At 43.6% G+C, this 20,960-nt stretch overlaps 2 protein-coding genes across 2 annotated transcripts in view; both read left to right on the forward strand.

Moving 5' to 3' along the window:
* The window catches only part of hectd3 (HECT domain containing 3), a 21,682-nt gene continuing 722 nt past the window's right edge, over window positions 1-20,960 (forward strand). The window contains exons 1-20 of the mRNA XM_072691266.1: window positions 1-634; window positions 1,776-1,936; window positions 2,170-2,262; window positions 2,409-2,544; window positions 3,816-3,937; window positions 5,143-5,256; window positions 5,370-5,452; window positions 6,549-6,714; window positions 8,849-8,930; window positions 10,204-10,386; window positions 10,919-10,971; window positions 11,060-11,124; window positions 12,423-12,526; window positions 13,439-13,552; window positions 14,824-14,913; window positions 16,140-16,346; window positions 17,562-17,691; window positions 18,798-18,872; window positions 19,829-19,910; window positions 20,277-20,348. Coding sequence (XP_072547367.1) covers window positions 287-634; window positions 1,776-1,936; window positions 2,170-2,262; window positions 2,409-2,544; window positions 3,816-3,937; window positions 5,143-5,256; window positions 5,370-5,452; window positions 6,549-6,714; window positions 8,849-8,930; window positions 10,204-10,386; window positions 10,919-10,971; window positions 11,060-11,124; window positions 12,423-12,526; window positions 13,439-13,552; window positions 14,824-14,913; window positions 16,140-16,346; window positions 17,562-17,691; window positions 18,798-18,872; window positions 19,829-19,910; window positions 20,277-20,348 — 2,480 coding nt within the window. The 5' untranslated portion in view covers window positions 1-286. The remainder of the gene's footprint in view (window positions 635-1,775; window positions 1,937-2,169; window positions 2,263-2,408; window positions 2,545-3,815; window positions 3,938-5,142; window positions 5,257-5,369; window positions 5,453-6,548; window positions 6,715-8,848; window positions 8,931-10,203; window positions 10,387-10,918; window positions 10,972-11,059; window positions 11,125-12,422; window positions 12,527-13,438; window positions 13,553-14,823; window positions 14,914-16,139; window positions 16,347-17,561; window positions 17,692-18,797; window positions 18,873-19,828; window positions 19,911-20,276; window positions 20,349-20,960) is intronic.
* The window catches only part of rps8a (ribosomal protein S8a), a 21,493-nt gene continuing 9,228 nt past the window's right edge, over window positions 8,696-20,960 (forward strand). Inside the window, exon 1 of the mRNA XM_072691270.1 lies at window positions 8,696-8,699. Coding sequence (XP_072547371.1) covers window positions 8,697-8,699 — 3 coding nt within the window. The 5' untranslated portion in view covers window position 8,696. The remainder of the gene's footprint in view (window positions 8,700-20,960) is intronic.

Here is a 20,960-nt window from a genome sequence, read left to right on the forward strand (position 1 = left end):
CGAGTTAGCCAGTGTGACGGGCGCTAGCTGAGGGCTAAGCGCTATCGAGAATGATCTGGAGTGTTTGCGGGAGAATGAGCTCTTTTTAGAGGCGGGGTGCTGACCGTGGTCACAGCAGGCGTTCCAGCGACACCGAGCCGGGCGGAGAGGGCAGAAGTGAGGCTCTCTGAGGGAGAACCGGGCGCTTTTCGGGCCGCTGAGGAACTGACGGTAGCTCCCCCGCTGCTGCTGGCCGGACTCTGGCTGGCGGACCGAAAGCGAAACGCAGAAGCCGAGAGAGAGAGAGATGTCTCCGGGGGGGAACCCTCACACTCTCCTGGGTCGGATCCGCTTCCTGAACCGGTGTATCGAGGGTTTTAGGGTCAGCGACCCTCTGCCGGAAAGTTTGTGCTTCGTGCCGAAGGAGGTGTGCTACAAAATCTGCAAGGACTCGACCAGCTCCGGGTCCTCCGCTTCGGCGTCTTCGTCTGGGAACTCTGGAGGGAAGACCCTGGTTCCGGTCTGGGACCACCCGAACCAGCCACCCAGCAGGAAAACATCCAAATGTACCATCGAGCCCAAAAAAGGGACATGCATTCGGACCTCAGGAGAGGAGTACTACAACAGCCACGGCCTGTGGGTCAAAATCAGCAAGGTACGGAACCCCGGCATGCCCCCAGTCCTGGTTCCTCCTCTACTGGTGTCAAACGCCAGCTGGTTCCGGCCCGGTTTTGCCTTAAAAACGACCCAAATCTGTTTTTCGACTCGTTAACTAAGAGACGGAAGACATCAGCCCCTTAAAGGCTTTTAAAAGTTTCTAATAACGGTGACAGGTAACATACACTAAATCGACAAAAGTATTGGGACACCTACTCGGTCAGTGTTATTAATGAGTTTACTCTGCTTCTGTTGGAGTAACTGTCTCTACTGTCCAGAGAAGAAGACTTTCTACTAGATTCTGGAAGAGGAGCACTGCTGTGAGGATTTAAATGATGATCCCACCTCATCCAAAAGTACTGGATGGAGCTCCACCACCATCATTCCAGAGCACACAGCTCTTCCACAATGCTGGGGGGCTTTATACCCCTCTAGCACTCTTTATACCCACTCCTGGCATTATTGGGCAGCATGGTGACCTTAGGGTCATGATGTTGATCTATTCTATTCTATTGGCAGTACTTCAGTCTAGTTTACAGGCACTAGACGAGCTGTGTGTGCATTTGCACATGTGTGTCAACAATGGGTGCAGCTTAAAGTAGATGAATGCATTTATTAGAAAGGGTGTCCACAAATATTTGGACATACATTAAGTGAAATCATCAGTAAATCAGCACAAAGCACTGTTAAAGAGCCCGTATACTGGGTCTTCCAGTGTTTTGTTTACCTGAGGCCTGTCCAGTAAGTTTCCAGTACTGATCAATACTGGTGAAAGGTAACGTGTATGTGATACAGTCAGACATGAGGTGTTTATCTGTCACCAGTAAATCAGTACAGCACACTGTTAAATGGCCCATATGCTGGATTTACTGGTTGTGTTGCAGCGTGGGTGTCATGTGTCTACTGTGACCTTTCTGAGCTCTCTTTATATGCAGGCTGTTTTTGTTACTGTGCCTTTAAGACTGATTTATGTAAATGAGCTCTGTTCTGATTGGCTGTTCTGTATTGTACAGTGTTTAAAAAGCAGAGCAGGCTTAACAGTGTTAAAAACACCAGGTTTCGGCAGGTATGGACCCTTTAGAGGCTGCCCTCCTCACTCCCCTGCTGTTTTCTCCTCTGCTGGTTGGTGTGTTGCTCAGGAGCAGCTGGAGGAGTACCGCAGCGGAGTGGAAATGGAAGAGGGCTGGATTCTGGCCTGTAAACATGCTGAGGGAGGAGACCGGCTAGTTCCCGTTGAAGCTCCGGACACGGCTAGCAGGCAGCAGCAGCTTTTCGGCTACGACCACAAACCCTGCAACCGGTCTGTTCTGTGTGCAAACGCCTACCTTGTGCTTCCACTCACTGGCCACTTTATTAGAAACCTCTACCTTGTGCTTTCACTCACTGGCCACTTTATTAGAAACACCTACCCTGTGCTTCCACTCACTGGCCACTTTATTAGAAACACCTACCCTGTGCTTCCACTCACTGGCCACTTTATTAGAAACCCCTACCTTGTGCTTCCACTCACTGGCCACTTTATTGTCTTTACAGGTGGGAACAGGTGGTGGATGCAGAGAGTTGTCTACACCTGGGTGGTCGACCCAAAGTGGCAGAGCGTGATGAGACTGCAGTGCAGAAGCTCAGGTGAGGGGGTCTGGATACAGGATGTTGATTAAGGCATTAATATTTCTTCTGTTTTCCTTAATTGTGTTCTGCATATTTATAGAAGGCTATGATTGACTTTGAATTTCCAATACAGCTAACTTTGTGTTCTGTGTGCTGGTTTTCAGATACGTGCCTCCCACCTGGACCTTTGAGTGTGATGAGGACCTCGTTCACTACTTTTACGATCATGTGGGCAAAGAGGATGAAAACCTGGGCAGTGTGAAGCAGTGTGTGAGCAGCGTTGACGTCTCCTCATGCTCGGTGTGTTGAGACTAGAAACACTAGAGCAGAGTTTTCTCTGCACATTAGCGTCTGGACCAGCATCCTTACTGAAAGCCATTACTAATACTTGTCAGAGGCTAAGCTTAGAGGTATGCATCCTTAGCGTCTGGCCCAGTATCCTTAGCGTCTGGCCCAGTATCCTTAGCGTCTGGCCCAGTATCCTTAGCGTCTGGCCCGGCATCCTTACTGAAAGCCATTACTAATACGTGTCAGAGGCTGAGCTTAGAGGTGTGTTTGGACTCTGGTCTGTTCACCCTAGCTAGGGATATCTTCTGCGTGGACAGTGAAGCTCTCCTGTAGGTTGCTCTGGATAAGAGAGTCTGATAAATGCTACACATGTAAACATAAACCAGTGAGAGTGCTGAGTGTAGTCTGATACCATTGTCAATAATTGATGCCACATTGTAGTCGATACTGATATCAGTAATGATCATGTGTTTTTTGTTTGTTAGTTTTTTTTGTATTATGTATTATTGTATTATGAAGCGAATTCACACTATAATCCATATATGAAGTGTAGTGAGCACACGGCATAGCAACGACGGCTAGATCAGACCATATTTCAGAAATTGATCAGATTTGTTAAATTATTTTGAATGATTTATGGAAGATAATAATAATAAGCTAGAATCAGATGTAATTATATAATCATGGACTGTAATTCTAATATTTTCTCATTTGTCAGAAAATAATGAGTTCATCGGCAGCCGTTATGTTCTGCACTGCAGTGATTCGTTTGTGCAGGTGTGAACACTGTAATCACACCGAAAACAACCGCACCCTCGAGAGGACAGGGGTGTGCAGCCCGACGCCCCTACACCCCCCCACGCTTTACGCCACTGAAATAGCAAACAGCCAAAATCAGACTGCACCTGGCTCTTAAAGGAAACGGCGAGAGACACCCTGATTGGTTTATTATTGCACGTTATGCCCAAAAAAAACACACCCCTGATTAATTAAGAGACTCAGTACACGACTTTTGTGAGTTTTGAGCCGCACAAGGTGAAAATTTCCCACCCCTACGATAGCAAACACACACAGACGCACCCTAAAGTCAAGCTGCACTGTACGCGGATGCCCTCTCGTCCTGCAGCGTGGCGATGCTCAGTACATCCGAGTCTGCCGGGCTTCACTCAAGAGCACAAACCCCCTGTAGGCTTTCGTTAGGCTGGGACAGGCTCAGGAGTGAGCTTGGCTGAAGCAGAGTGTGGAGGTTGAATCAGGTTGTTAGTAAATGTGTTTTTGTGAAGGAGGACCCGAGTGGTGGAGCTGGCTGCCTGACTGATGGAGACACAGAGACCTACTGGGAGAGCGACGGCATGCAGGGACAGCACTGGATCCGCCTGCACATGAAGAGAGGCACTGTGGTCAAGTGAGGACAGCTCAGCTCTTACCTCATCACAGCGGCATTTTCCAGCCTGTTTCCAGAGTTTCTGCAGAAAGCAGGGAAATTAGCTGGGAGTCTGTCCCCATTTACTGCAGCAACCGCCTCCACTCTCCTGGGAAGGCTATACACTAGATGTTAGAGCATTTGATGTGAGGAAGATTTGATTGCATTCAACCCCACGAGAGTGAGAGCATCAGTGAGGTCAGGTTCCGATGTTGGATGAGTAGTTCTGACATTCCAGCTCATCCCAAAGGTCTTGGATGGAGCTCCATCATCACTGCAAAGAACTCCAAGCCCAATTCTGGGGGGCTTTGTACCCCTCATGCCCAAGCCCTTAGGGTCACGTGATCACAGCTGCTCCAAAGCACCTCATTCTGTTAGTAAGAGCTTTTCTATGGAGGCTTTACTGCAGTGTGTAAACACCTGCGTCAGACACCTTAAAGCAGCCGAGGGGCCGTTTAAAAGGGCCGTCTGGATATTTTTGGACACTTTTGTTTCGTTTTGGCCACTTTATTAGAAACCTCTACACTTGTGCTTCCACTCACTGGCCACTTTATTAGAAACCCCTACCTTGTGCTTTCACTTACTGGCCACTTTATTAGAAACCGCTACCTTGTGCTTTCACTTACTGGCCACTTTATTAGAAACCCCTACCCTGTGCTTCCACTCACTGGCCACTTTATTAGAAACACCTACCTTGTGCTTCCACTCACTGGCCACTTTATTAGAAACACCTACCTTGTGCTTCCACTCACTGGCCACTTTATTAGAAACCCCTACCTTGTGCTTCCACTCACTGGCCACTTTATTAGAAACACCTACCTTGTGCTTCCACTCACTGGCCACTTTATTAAAAACCCCTACCTTGTGCTTCCACTCACTGGCCACTTTATTAGAAACACCTCCCCTGTGCTTCCACTCACTGGCCACTTTATTAGAAACCCCTACCTTGTGCTTCCACTCACTGGCCACTTTATTAGAAACCCCTACCTTGTGCTTCCACTCACTGGCCACTTTATTAGAAACACCCCTACCTTGTGCTTCCACTCACTGGCCACTTTATTAGAAACCCCTACCTTGTGCTTCCACTCACTGGCCACTTTATTTAACGAAACCAAAGGATACTTTTGGACACTTTTCCGGACGTTGGTTTGGTGCTGACTGTGTTTCTGTGTGTTTGTCTTCTTCAGTAAAGTGATCTTGACGGTGGACTCGACGGACGACACCTACATGCCTAAGAGAGTGACGGTGTTCGGAGGGGAGGGAGATAACCTAAAGAAGTACAGCGACGTCACCATCGATGAGTGAGTTCCTCACAGAGGCGTTCCACAGTACATTGGTACATTTTGCAGCTCATCGTCACGATTCCCGGCCGTAACCCCCTGCACACACTCTCTGTTCCGCTCTTCTTCCACAGTAATCTGATTGGCGAGGTGTGTGTGCTGGAGGACATGACCATACACTTGCCGATTATCGAGATCAGGATTGAGGAGTGTAGAGGTGAGACCCGGCAGACTTTGTTCAACCTCCGGTGGATTAAAGGAGCAAATGGACACGATTGATCTCTGAGCCCAGATTCAGTCCGTCAGCCAGGACGTGTTTGGGATCTGATGTGAGCTTCTTTAGTTCACAGCAGGGGAGGCTAGGCTAATGTTGCTAACAATGTAGCAAACCATCTCGTCTCAACTAGTACAGTTAATAAAATAAGTTATTATTTATTTTGATGTGACTGTTATTATTATTATTGTCATTATTATTATTATTATTATTACTGTGGGTTTAATTATACTTACTTTACTTTAGACTAACGTTTAGTCATTTGCATTTTTTTGGTATTTTTATGACATTTAAAATATATAATTGATTATTATTATTATTATTTATTATTATTATTATTTCAGATAATTTAATTTATTAATTTAGTTTATTATTAATAATTTAGCTGATTGTTTTATGTGATATAGTTTTATTTTATTTACTGGTAGTTTTGTTTTATTTGATAGTCTGATTTGTTTTATCATTGTTTAGTACATTTCCTTTAATGTCTATTTACCTCAAAGCTAATTCTGTTACTTTCATAGCTTGCTTAACTGTTTATTCTATTGATTGATTTGATTGATTGATTGATTTGATTGATTGAGCAAACACTGGACTTAGGCTGTTAGCAATCTGAACTATAAATGTTAGCTTATGGTTCAAAAATTGGTGTAAACAAGTTTAAAAAAAAAAAAAAAGCCGAAAGTTTAAACTCAGCGGTTCCTCCAGCGTTCCTCAGCTCTGTGGTTCTGGTTCTGTTTGGGTTTATAGACTTAAGGAAGTTCCACCGTCTCCTAAACCTCATCCATCTACCAGCTGATGAAGATCTGGAGGAGCTCTGAGAGAGGAAATGGGTGACAGTCTGAGTGCAGTGTTAGTTAGCAGTGTTGGCCTAGCATCTCCTGTGATAAACTGAAGAAGCTCACGTCAGATACTGAACATGTCTTGGCTGATGGTCTGAATCTGGGCTCAGGGATCAATCATGTGTCATTTGACTGATGATTAAACTGATAGTCCTGGTCCTGAAACACTGTTAAACCTGACGGGGGGTCTTCCTCAGATGGGGGCATTGATGTGCGGATCCGTGGGCTGAAGATAAAGTCCTCGTGCGAGCGAGACCTGGGGCTGAACGCCGAGGTGTTCCAGTCGCCTCACCTGGTGCGCTACCCCCGCCTGGAGGGAACTCCGCCTGACATCCTGTACCGCCGCGCCCTCGTCATTATGAGGTAAAGCTCCCCTGCAGCTCCGACCGGCTCTAAAGCAAACACGCTTCGGGTTGTAGAGTCCAGGCCGGCCCCGTCTCCGGGATAAACGAGTTGCGGTTGTTTTGCGGCCGTGTGTCGCTGAGGTTACCTGCTCTAAATATGAATATTCATCACTGAAGCTCTGATCAGCTCTGTGGGTTTTTAAAGCACTAATCTAAATAATCATCACCAGAGAGACTCTTTACAGCTCCTGGCTCAGTTCCAACAATATACTGTAGATAATTATTCAACCCGCAGCCTGGGGGTGAATATTTCTCTGATTTCTAAAAATCTATAACATAAAATGTGTGTTCATATTTAAACCTAAATAAAACATATTTCCACTCTTTTATTCAGAGCTGCATTTACAGTACGATGTGACGGGGTGGTAAATTGCGTCCTAATAACGTCATAGTTATTCATGTAGTCATGTAGCCTTACCTAGCACACGCCCATTAATCTGACATTTTCATTTTCTTTGAATTAATTCTGTTAAAATGATTAAAATCAATAAATAACTACTAGTTTCAATAGTTGATTGCTTTATGTGATATGGATATTTAATGTGATATTTAATGTTACAACTATTCATTTGTATTTGTTTTACAATTACTTAAAATGATTTATTGTTATTTTCCTGTAACCTTTTATTATGATTATTATTATTATTATGCTGTTATTATGATTATTTTATGTATGATTGTTTATTTATTTATTTAATTTGTATTTAATATAATTGTATTATAAATTTATTTTAAATATTATTTCTTTTAATTTAGCTGGTTATTTTATGTGATATAACACTTGATTTAATCAGTTCATAACATAACATATAATTTATATTTGAATCTAAATATAAACATATTTTCTAGCCTTTTATTTAGACGTGGGAGCTGCTTTCGCAATAAAATATTAGAATTGCGTCTTAAAAATGCCGTAATTATTCATGTAGTCATGTAGCCTTACCTAGCACTCGTGCCAGTATAGTTTTCTTTAAATTAATTCTGTAAAAATGTAAATAAATTAATACATAAATAACAGTTTCAATCACTGTTTTGCGTGAGACAGTTTTTTTTTTCATCTAACATAAAAAAGCAACAAGTAAACAATCTAAATTAATTTTATAACTAATGGCTGCTCCAGATGGTCGAATGATGTTGCTTCCTGTTTGTGATGTCATTTAAAGCAACAGTGCGTCATTTATAGACAAACCAGGGAAGTGTGACAGGGTGGTACGTCAAACTGGGATCAAATCAAACCCAAATCAAATCATTTCTATACAAAATAAGTCTTTTTGAATAAATATATCTAACATAAACATGAACACACAATCCTGGAAATACACTTCATGGACAAAAGTATTGGGACACCTGTTCATTCCTTGTTTCTTCTGAAATCAAGGGTATTAAAAGAGTTTCAGCTGCTTCTGTTAGAGTAACTGTCTCTACTGTCCAGAGAAGAAGACTTTCTACTAGATTCTGGAGTAGCATTGCTGTGAGGATTTGATTGCATTCAGCAACATGAGTGTCAGTGAGGTCAGGATGTGGATGATTGATCACCACCCCACCTCATCATCCCCAACTCATCCCAAACAAAAGTACTGGATGGAGCTCCTCCACCATCATTCCAGAGAACACAGTTCCTCCACTGCTCCACAGCTCCTCAATGCTGGGGGGCTTTATACCCCTCTAGCCCACGCCTGGCATTAGGCAGCATGGAGCCAATAGGTGAATGTATTTCTGCTCCTGCAGAGAGGCCTATTCTATTGGCAGTACTTCAGATCTGTATCAGCAATGGGGGCAACTTAAAGTAGCTGAATGCATCCATTAGAATGGGTGTCCACAAACTTTTGTGTGTTTGTTTGTGTATATTTTAGATGCAAGTTTTATGTTGGTCAGTACGGAAATGTGAAAATGACCATATACTCTTATACTTTGCGGATGCAAATGCCACCTGTTCTGAGAATGACTCAGTGAGAATGATTCACAGCTGTGTAATACAGGTTCTTTTACTGCTCAGTAAAGCTGCTCGGCTTTATCAGCTTTATCCACGAGGAGCAATCTTCTGTCTGTCCCTAATTCCTGCTGATCTTCTTTTATTCATCACACATTTGCAGGTTCATCACACTCCTGGACGGCCTTCTGCCTCACCTGGTGCCAGCCTGGGACTACAGCCTGGGCACCTTTAACCAGATTAAAGTGAGTGCTCGGACACAGTGGACAGACGCCAGCACCTGTTAGCGCTGTTGTAGGATTATGAACCCTTATGTTACCCTGATTGGCTCATTTGGGGTTTGTTAGCCCTAATCCTGGAGATCTGGAGGCCTGTGCAGATTAGTTCTAACCTACACCCAGCACACCTGGCTCTCCTGACCTGCCTGAATCAGGTGTGGTACTTTATGCCTGGAGCCATAATCTGCTGTCGTTCCTGACCCGTCAGCTGGATGTGCTCTCTGGTCACTCCCAGACCAAAGTCCAGCCTGTCAGTAGAGAAGTGATGTAATGACCCTTTATATGATGATAACTGTAATCTGTACTCAGCAGTAAAGTTAAGAGAAGAGACAAATACAACCTTACATATATACAGAGATATAAATATGAGTGAATAAGAATATTATCAGTAATAAAAAATAAATAGAAAATGGAAGGCAGTGTGAAGTGGGTGTAGAATTTAGTTATTTTATATTTTACATTTTTGCACTATTTAAAAGCACATTTAGAAGTGTCTAAATTACATAAAAAGTCCACTATCCTACATTTATCTGTATTTTATATTTTTTCTTGAGGTCCATTTACATAATTCATCATTTTTCAGGACGATTTCCCAAACTTATTTATCCCTTAGAATTAAAGAGAGCACTTTTAAGACTGAGATATGGAAATGAGCTGATTGGCTGTGATCCATTTAGAAAGCACTCCTGAGAGCTGCAGTATCAGTGGGCGGGGCTAAACTGTGACATTACATTTACGGCGTTTAGCTGACGCTCTTCTCCAGAGCGATTTACAAGGTTACTGGTTTTACAGAGGCAGGCTAATGTAGTGTTAGGAGTCTTGCCCAAGGACTCTTATTAATGTAGTGCAGCACAGTCACCCAGACCGGGAATCGAACCCCGGTCTCCCACATGGTGTGGTGGCTCACTGACAGGTAGTGGTGTTATCTGCTGCACCACATGCTCTGTAGATATGCAAATGAGATTAAAAGTGGGGGGGGGGTTTGCAGCTTCAGTGTATGGACTGGAGGAACTGGAGGAGTGAACGCTGTGTTTCAGTTTTCCATGTTAGAAACCCTTTGATGTTTGATGTGTAACCTGTAAATGTGTGTAAAATCTGAATTCTGGAGTTTTCTTTGTTGTCTTTCGCACCTTATATACTGTATCACACAGCTACTGTCAACAGCTCTGAAGTGTGTGAATATGAAAGCAGTATTTCTGAACCTCCAGAATAATGCCACTTGCTCTTTGCTGCCCCCTAGAGTATAAAGCAGTTCCTGCTTCTGTCCAAGCGCCGCTCAGCCCTCATCATCCAGTGCCTGAAAGATTCCGAATCCAGCAAGCCTAACTTCATGCCTCGCCTCTATATTAACCGCCGTCTGGCCATGGAGCACCGGGACAACCCCAGCCTTGACCCCACCTGCAAAAACGCTGTTTTCACTCAGGTAGTCCTGTCAGCCAGCTCACTTAGTACAGGTTTCTGAAATCTGAAGGGTTTCTATATCCATGTTCCAGGGTTTCTATATCCATCCCCTGAGCTCCATTTAAGACACGACTAGTTAAGACTTCATTCATCTTTGAGTGTTTTATCATTGTATTCAGAATAAACATCAAAGTAAAAAAATTATAATACGAAATTTAATATTATAAAATAGAAAATAGTGTGTACATGCATGTGTGTATACAGTCTTAATTCATATTACTCAACTTCTTTTATCCCTTGGAGTTAAACAGAATGCCTCTTTAGTACTCATATATATGTAAATGACCTCTCTTCTGATTGGCTGCTCTTTATTGTGCCTCACTCCATATGGATAGTGTATATGTGTATGTGCAGGTTTTACCTCCTCGCACAAACCGTCTGGAGGTGTTCAGCAGTCTCTAATGGACACTGGAGGACTCACTGTGTATCTGTGTTTGTAAACTGAGCTATTTACGAGACGAGTGGTGAGACACTGTTTCTGCTCTGATTCTCAGGTGTATGAAGGTCTGAAGCCATCAGATAAGTACGAGAAGACTCTGGACTACAGGTACTGAGCTGTGTTTTACTGAGAGCTGCACAGGACAGGAGAATGCTCTGTTTTTAATGCTGTACTAACTTCATCTTCATGACCTTAGATGGCCTGCGCGCCACGACCAGTGGTGGGAATGCAAATTTATCGCAGAGGGCATCATCGATCAAGGTATCCGCTTCACACCAACCCCCCTGGAGTTTTAGAGCAGCCTGAACCTTTTGAGCATCCTCTGTGTTTTGATCTGATTCAGATTCAGTCGGTTGAACAAGAGGAGCTCAGTTTTTATAGACCGTCAACCTGAGGGGTGAACGTCTTCAGAGCTGTTTTATCAAAATATACAACATTTCTATTGTAGTTTTTAGTTTTGTGTGTTTTTTATTTTCCAGCCTGAGCTTTACATATGATTTGTTTGTTGTTTGTGTGGATTTAGGAACCAAAAACATAATTAATTTTTCCACGATCATTTTCTAACCTTAATTGTTTAGTTTTCATAAAAAATGTAGAATTTGCTGGGTGGGGCCAACATCAACTGCTGCAGGCTGAGTAGGTGAATGTATGTTAATGTATGTTATGACCCTTATCTAGTTTATACAGACTAAAATTCAGAAGCTCCTCTAATCTTAGACTCTACTAAACACAGAAGTCAATATGGAGACCATAATACTCTACTCTTCACCCAAGTCCTCTCAGAAGAGGAGTGTCTTCAGTCTGGGTTTGAGGACAGTGAGCGTTGGACTCTGCTGTTCGGACACCCTGGGGAAGTTAGTTCCACCACTTCGGTGCAGGACAGTAAAAAGTCTGGACGCTCGTCTTCCGTGGATCTTAAAGGATGGCGGGTCGAGCCGAACCGTACTTGAAGCTGGAAGGGCTCTCTGTGCAGATCGGCTTTTGACCATCGCCATCAAGTACGGAGGGGCTGGCTGGTCCAGTCTTAGCTTTGTAGACCAGAGTCAGGGTCTGAATCTGATGAGGGCAGCAGCTACAGGAATCGAGCTCATCTTTCTCGTGTGGTCTGCGGACTAAACATTAACTTTAAAGTTTTAAAGAAAAAGTAGAGGAAACATTGTGATCGCAGTCCTTTAATAATCCAAACGTTCATTAAGTACCTCAGCCTCGGAGCTGCAGCAGAAAACACATACACATTTTCACTGATCTCATCATTTTATTTTTTAATTTGGGTAAAGCTGATTTTATTTATTTGTTTATTTATTTATTTATTTATTTATTTTTGGTTAAACTATTCCTTTCCTTTCCTGGAGAACCCCTGCCCTGCTCCCAGCACACCGGACCCAGCTCTGGGCTGATGAATAAGCTCTTGCCCAGCTGAACTGGGAGTGTAGGAGCAGGGTAAACCCTCCAGCTGCAGGACAGTGCTGCTCCAGGACCAGAACTGAGAACCACTGCTGTACTGAATAAGCCCTAAACACTGTAAACACTCAGCTCCTTCCCTCCTTCCCCTCTTATAGGAGGAGGCTTCCGGGACAGTCTGGCGGACATGTCTGAGGAGCTCTGCCCCAGCTCAGCTGAATGTGCCATGCCTCTGCCTTTCTTCACCAGAACCTCCAACCAGGTAACTCCCCTAACACCTGCCCTGCAAAAACTATTGATATCTCAGCAAGCGTAGCCCTCGACTAGATATCTACTGTTTCTCATTCTGAGGTTATTATAGAATTATTATAAGAATTTTGACATATTATCTCCCACTGTGATTATAAAATATATATAACTTATATAATCTATAATTCAGCTTCTGTTAAAAATTACAGCAAGCAAGCTGTTAGCGTAATAAAGACACGTTCAGGAGGTAAAATAAGTACAAAATAAGGTAGAAATAATCTGGATAAATATATTAGACAGGATTTTATAGGATTTCACTTTCTAAAATATCACTCTTTGCTGGGTGTGTTCCCGCCATACACAACCTGTGTGCTCTTACTCAGCAAACACTTTACCTACCGTGCCCTCTAGAGGCGTGTAGAGTGTCCTAACCCCACCTTCCAGTGAAAGAGAAGAACAAAAGGACTGCTGAAGTATTGAGTAACTTACAGAACTGCAGTCGAGCTTCCGACTCCATCCAGCATCTCTCAGCACAAGAGCCGGAGTGTGTTGGTATAAAATTACACACTGCAGCTCCAGAGTGAGAAGAGTGATCTGCAGTAAGGCAGTCCAGGAGCTGAACACCAACAGCTAAACTCCGAGAAGGTCCTCACTGATAGTCTGGGGTAGAGGAGGTGCCAGCATTTGAGAACACTTGCATTTGGCAACTTGCAGAGGAACAGTAGTGTATTGGGAGGTGGTCATAATGTTGCGGCTTGTCTGTGTATGCTAGGTGAACTGACTGTGATTACACTCTTTGCCTGTTTGTGTGAAGCTGGTGTGTGTAAACATGGTTTTAGCAGCAGAATGACTGTGTGTGTGTGTGTGTGTGTGTGTGTGTGTGTGTGTGTGTGTGTGTGTTTGATGTTTGATGTTTGTGATTCAGGTGGCTGGAGAGGCGAGAGATTTTTACGTGCCGAACCCATCCTGTCGAGAGTTCCAGAAGTTTGAGTGGATCGGGCAGCTCATGGGAGCAGCTCTCCGTGGGAAAGACTTTCTGGTGAGTGTCAAAATCACACCTATTCAAGCCATAAAGCCATCAAGACCATGCTGCCTAATGCCAGGCGTGGGCTAGAGGGGTATAAAGCCCCCCAGCATTGAGGAGCTGTGGAGCAGTGGAGGAACTGTGTTCTCTGAAATGATGGTGGAGGAGCTCCATCCAGTACTTTTGGGATGAGTTGGGGATGATGAGGTGTGGATGATGAGGTGGGGTGGTGATCATCTATCCAATTTTCTCACCTCACTAACAATCTTGTCACTGAATTCAATCAAATCCTCACAGCAATGTTCCTCCAGAATCTAGTAGAAAGTCTTCTTCTCTGGACAGTAGAGACAGTTACTCCAACAGAAGCAGGAGAAACTATAGGGATGCTGTTACTGTTTTACTGTTTTTACTGCCGTGCTCCGTAGCTGATGGAAAGGATTGAAACCCGGAGTTGATTCAGTCCGGACACCTGTAGCTCCCGTTTGTGTTGCAGGTGATGTCATGTGATGAGCCTTTTATATTGATGCTATTGGACCAACGTCACGAGAGGCACATCACTTCCACCCTACACAGAGTTACAGGAGAGGTCCAGTCAGATAAACACAGCCATGTATCCTACAGTTCAGCCTGTACTCATTTAAGTACATAGTTTGGCATAATTCAGAAATACGGTCCTCTATCTCAAAAATGGGCCAATAGAAATGATCCGATATGACTTTGGGGGGAAAATTAATGTACATTAAAAATTAGGATGGGGCCCCCAGTGGTCCAGCGGACTAAGGCGCTTCACTATGACCTGATGATCACTGGGGTGAGTCCCGGTCAGGCAGCCAAGGCCCCGAGAGAGCACAATCGGCCTTGCTCTCTTGAGGGTGTGTCGATGGCACTCTCTCCCCACATCGCCTTGCTGCGGTACTGGCCGTCACTGGCGTCTGCAGGCTGGTGCGTTGAATCCGGGTAGGGGCTTTTGGATGCTGGCAGCAGTTCGAGAAATTAGAGGCTTGACTGTGCACGCGTCGGCCTGTTGGTCTGTCCTCACTGGTGACTAGGGCATGGTGTGGGATGGCGGGGAGAGGATGTACGGGTTGGGTACTTGGTGCCCCAAATTAGGGAGAAGTGGGTAAATAATTGGATTATTTTCCCTCTCTTAAGTGACGATGTTTCAACGTTTTAATATTCTGTTGAAATTTACAGTAAATTTCGCTGTTTGTTGCTGAATGATTTGTTTAAGCGCTTTGTTCTGGATTCTGAAGCATGTATGTGTTTCTGTGGGTTTCTGTGTGCAGGTTCTGGCTCTGCCCGGGCTGGTGTGGAAGCAGCTCACTGGAGAGTCGGTCAGCTGGAATGAAGATTTCCCTGCAGTGGACTCTGTGCTGGTCAGCAGTGGCAGTATATAAACAGTGTTTTGTTTCAGTCTGCGCTGCCAAATGTGTCACAGATGACTGCTGTAGTGCTCTCCTATCTGCTCTACCACAAACTACAGTAACATAAACAGAATGATCAAATCAAATTAATTACTTTATTTATTATAGAGCTTTTTATGGCTGGTGTCACAAAGAAGCTTTACAGGAATCAGGTAATAAAATTAAAGATCAGCAGCAAAGATAATGTAATATACTAAATTATAAGCAGCCAACAGAGACAGTGGCAAGGAGAACCTCCCTCAGAGCTGGAGGAAGAAACCTTAGACTCACAAGGGGGACCCGACCCGTCCTCCTCTGATCAGAACTATTTATACATTATTGATAAAAGTCACTGAACCATCTAAACTGCTTTACTGCTCAGGTGTGCAACATCATCATATTAGCATAATATAATAGAACTAATATTATCATAGTAGAGATGGTAAAATATGAGTAATGATAATTCATGGTAGTAATAATAATAATAATAATAATAATAAAAAAAGCAGAAGTTCATGTAAACTTCATTGTAGTCAGTAATGGAGCAGCTGGTCTAGGGCAGGTTGGAGAGCCCAGTCAGTCCTCCATCAGGGTCAGGCTGGATACGTCTCAGAAACACTTTTGGTTTATGAACTAGAAAGATCCTTTATTTGTTGCTCAAAGCAGGACAAGAATTTAATGGCGAAGCTGCTTTGAGTCATAACTCTCCAAACCGCTGAAACCACCTTCCAGTAGAGCTGAGGGGAGCAAACTGAAAACGTACATATTTAGACTCACTTCGTTTAGTGTTTTCTAAACTTGTTTATGGTCTTAGATTTGTTATTTTTATTTAATTTATTTTACTTTATTCATTTTATTTTTATTTCTGATCAATTTTACTTTTTATTAAGTTTAATTTGAGTAGCATTTCAAATTTTTACTTTACATAGTACTTTTTTCATCTATTTTGTTTTTGTTGACATCGCCTTTAGTTGAAAAGTCTGGTTTCTAAACCTATTTTAATTCTTTGTGAAACACCTGTAAGGTGCTATATAAATAACATTTGATTGAACATGGGGGGGATCTCACAAAGCAAGATATTCTCCAAGTTAACTTATATACTTTTTAAAAATATATATATATATATACAAAATTTCTCATATCTCCCGTGTGTGTGTGTGTGTGTGTGTGTGTGTGTGTGTGTGTGTGTGTGTGTTCAGGTGAAGCTGTTGGAGGCGATGGAACACATGGATAAGGAGACATTTGACTTTAAGTTTGGTCAGGAGCTGGTGTACAGCACTCCACTGAGCGATGGCCGGCTGGTGGAGCTCATTCCTGGGGGCGGCTCAGTAGTGGTGCGTTATGAGGACCGCATGGAGTTCGTCCGGCTGGTGCAGAAAGCCAGGCTGGAGGAGAGCAGGGAGCAGGTACAACACAATTATACACAAAACTGCAGCGCTGACATTATTGAACGTGTAAATATTTATATGATCCACACGCTCATTCTGACAGACTGTAATACACTACAGGAAGTGTAGGGGGCACTCTATAACGCTCTGTAATGCTCATATGAGCCACACACTCATTCTGACTGACTGTAATACACTACAGGAAGCGTAGGGGGCGCTCTATAACGCTCTGTAATGATCATATGAGCCACACACTCATTCTGACAGACTGTAATACACTACAGGAAGTGTAGGGGGCACTCTATAACGCTCTGTAATGCTCATATGAGCCACACACTCATTCTGACAGACTGTAATACACTACAGGAAGCGTAGGGGGCGCTCTATAATGCTCTATAATGTTCATATGATCCACACGCTCACTCTGACAGACTGTAATACACTACAGGAAGCGTAGGGGGCGCTCTATAATGCTCTATAATGATCATATGATCCACACGCTCATTCTGACAGACTGTAATACACTACAGGAAGCGTAGGGGGCGCTCTATAATGATCATATGATCCACACACTCATTCTGACAGACTGTAATACACTACAGGAAGCGTAGGGGGCGCTCTATAATGATCATATGATCCACACGCTCATTCTGACAGACTGTAATACACTACAGGAAGCGTAGGGGGCGCTCTATAATGCTCTATAATGTTCATATGATCCACACGCTCATTCTGACAGACTGTAATACACTACAGGAAGCGTAGGGGGCGCTCTATAATGCTCTATAATGTTCATATGATCCACACGCTCATTCTGACAGACTGTAATACACTACAGGAAGCGTAGGGGGCGCTCTATAAAGCTCTATAATGTTCATATGATCCACACACTCATTCTGACAGACTGTAATACACTACAGGAAGCGTAGGGGGCGCTCTATAATGATCATATGATCCACACGCTCATTCTGACAGACTGTAATACACTACAGGAAGCGTAGGGGGCGCTCTATAATGATCATATGATCCACACGCTCATTCTGACAGACTGTAATACACTACAGGAAGCGTAGGGGGCGCTCTATAATGCTCTATAATGTTCATATGATCCACACTCTCATTCTGACAGACTGTAATACACTACATGAAGTGTAGGGGGCGCTCTTTACTCTATGAATAAAATTTTATTAGGATATGCTGTTTCTTAAGCGTTCTGTTGTATCTGTATTGTAGATAGCGGCCATCCAGGCAGGCCTTATGAAGGTGGTGCCGCAGGCTGTTCTGGATCTTCTGACGTGGCAGGAGGTGGAGAAGAAAGTGTGTGGAGACCCAGAGATCACTGTGGAGGCTCTCAAACGCCTCAGTGAGTCATTAGTCTTATATAAGCAAGACGCTGTACCAGATTTAGAGCTCAGAGTAACATGAGGGTCAGTTTGCACAAATGTTACGTACATCACTCCATAGCTTGCTCCTCTACAGTGGAAGTCACATTTACAGTTTGCCCTGCCTTATCTAGTTTATATAGACTAGAGTCCAGAAGATCCTCTAATCTTAGACTCTACTAAATACAGAAGTCAGTCTGGAGACCCTAATACTCCACACACTCTACACTCTGCACACTGAGTCCTCTCTGAAGAGGAGGGTCTTCAGTCTGGGTTTGAGGACAGTGAGTGTTGGACTCTGCTGTTCGGACACCCAGGGGAAGTTCGTTCCACCACTTCGGTGCAGGACAGTAAAAAGTCTGGACGCTCGTCTTCCGTGGATCTTAAAGGATGGCGGGTCGAGCCGAGCCGTACTTAAAGCTGGAAGGGCTCTTGGTGCAGATCGGCTTTTGACCATCTCCATCAAGTACGGAGGGGCTGGCTGGTCCAGTCTTGGCTTTGTAGACCAGAGTCAGGGTCTGAATCTGATGAGGGCAGCAGCTACAGGAAGCTACAGTGAAGAGAGAACGCAGCAGAGGAGGAGCTGAACATGGCTGAACTCAGAAGCATTGAAGACGACCCGACCCGTGCCTGTGTTCTGGATCAGCTGCAGGGGTCTGATGGTGCTCAGAGGAAGACCAGCAGGAAGAGAGCTGCAATGGTCAAGTCTTGAAGTGACGAGAGACTCTCGTGTGTCTTGATCACATGGTTTCTGACTCTGTGGGTCTTCTGTAGCCGTGGACTGAAGGTGGACACAGTTGAGGTTTCTAAATCCTGCCCCTGTTTTTAGCTGTGCAGTGTAGTTTTATCTGTTTCTGGAGCTGATTGTAGGAAAAATACTAGACTGAAAAAGCTAAACTTAGACCTCAGACCTGGTTTGGCTGATTTGACTTGGGGGTGAACTGTATACTGTTTTAATATATATGAATATTAAGGTTGTTACTGCTGATATCTTGGTAAATGCCTGCAGTAGTGGCAGCTGTTTCTGGATGGATGGATGGATGGATGGATGGATGCACAGTAATGAGTGCTATCTGTTCTCCTTCAGCACGCTATGAAGATCTGGAGCAGACGGACATCAGAGTGCAGCATCTGTGGGAGGCCCTGACCAACTTCACTAACGGTGAGTGGATTTAAAGACCAGGACTAGGTCTCATTTTGCATTTGTGACATTTTTGTGAAGTCTCACACACACACACACACACACACACACACACACACACAGTGGACAGTGAGCACGTGTCTGGAGCGGTGGGCAGCCATTGGGTAGCAGAGAGGGTAAAGGGCTTTGCTCAAGGGCCCAACAGAGGCAGCTTGCCAAGCCTGGGTAACGAACCCACAACCCTGTTATCAACAGCCTGGAGCTCATAGTCGATGGCCGATGGTCGATCCTGTCCGGATAGACCATGTCTGTGTCTTTTTTTTTTTTTCCCATCATCCTCTGAGAAAGTGACACCCTGTATTACCTATAGTTCTTCACTGAACTCAGCTGAACTCCGCGCTCGTCTGATCGATTTAGACTCAGTTTTTTTGGGGCGCTGCTGGACACTGTATTTAGTCTCAGAGCGCCTGTATCAGAGCTCTAACAGAGTTCTAACAGAGTTCTCTGGCCTTTAAAGTCTTAAAAAGAATAGATGTTTTAAACATATTTATTTTATTCACCAACACCACTGCACTCAGACATAAATATAGTATTTATTATTAATACTCTATATATCACTGCTATGAACAACATCACTAAGTCACTTTATACAACAGGAATAGACATAAACATACATATTAATATTTAGCTCCACTCTCTCTCAGACTGTACCTGTCTCATAAATGTACATATCAGAGAATTTCTACAGATCCCTCCTGTCTTTGTGTATTCTATATTTTGTGTATATTTTGTGTATTTTGTATTTATTTAATATAATTTTTAGATAACTTTATTTATATACATACTAATGTTTAGTATGTATACAGTTTTGTCCTCCTGTAGAGCAACAACCTCACCACAAGCGTTTCAATGCATAAATGTCCTGACATGTTGTGCAAATGACAAATAAACCTGAAACTTGAACGTGTGTCTCTCAGAGGACCGCAGCAGGTTCTTGAGGTTCGTGACGGGGAGAAGTCGCCTTCCTGCTCCAATCTACATCTTTCCAGATAAGCAGGGGTAAGAGGTGTGTGTGTGTGTGTGTGTGTGTGTGTGTGTGTGTGTGTGTGTGTGTGGGTGTGTGTGGGTGTGTGTGTGTGTGTGTGTGTGTGTGTGTGTGTGTGTGTGTGTGTGTGTGTGTGTGGGTGTGTGTGGGTGTGTGTGGGTGGGTGTGTGTGTGTGTGTGTGTGTGTGTGTGTGTGTGTGTGTGTGTGTGTGGGGGTGTGTGTGTGTGTGTGTGTGTGTGTGTGTGTGTGTGTGTGTGTGTGGGGGTGTGTATGTGTGTGTGTATGTGTGTGTGTATGTGTGTGTGTATGTGTGTGTGTGTGTGTGTGTGTGTGGTATCTGCTGTTGTGTTCTGACAGGATCGTGTCTGTCTGTCCTCAGATCTGAAACTACAGACGCGCTCCCGCAGTCCTCGACCTGTTCCAGCACCCTCTACTTACCAAAATACCCAAGGTAACTTTACCCTGAGTATTAGTATTAATTACTACTGTTATTAAAAATTAGTATTATTTGAGTATTATAATTAATATTATTAAGTATTAGTATTAATGACTAGTATTATGAGTAATTAGTATTATTAGATGATTAGTATCAATGAGTATATTAGTATTAATGACTATTATTAGAGTATTAGTAACAATTAGTAGTGTTATTAGTAATTAGTATTATTAGAGGATTAGTATTAATGACTCAGATTCAGCACGGTGGGCGTGTTGCGAGCTCCTGTCGTGGTAGTTTTAGTGGATTGTGGGGGTTGGAGTCATGTTTACTGCAGAGTGTAGGTTCTAGATCTTTACTCCAGTGAGGGGTTCTACTCACCTCTACACCTGTGCAATGTGACGGGACAATAGACCTGATGCCATAGAAGAACCACTTTTGGTTCCTTTAAGAACAGAGAGTGAGAGTGGGAGTGAGAGTACACGTCATATGCAGAAGTTTGGACACCCTTGTTCTTTATTAAAATAATTGTCTTTTACCCAGGCAGACACACCATTACAGGGTAAAACCATTACAAAACAAACAAACAAATAAATAAAAACCCACCAGTAACTCTAACAGGGTCAT

Source organism: Salminus brasiliensis, chromosome 11 (genome assembly GCF_030463535.1).
Source record: "Salminus brasiliensis chromosome 11, fSalBra1.hap2, whole genome shotgun sequence".
Classification (NCBI taxonomy): domain Eukaryota; kingdom Metazoa; phylum Chordata; class Actinopteri; order Characiformes; family Bryconidae; genus Salminus; species Salminus brasiliensis.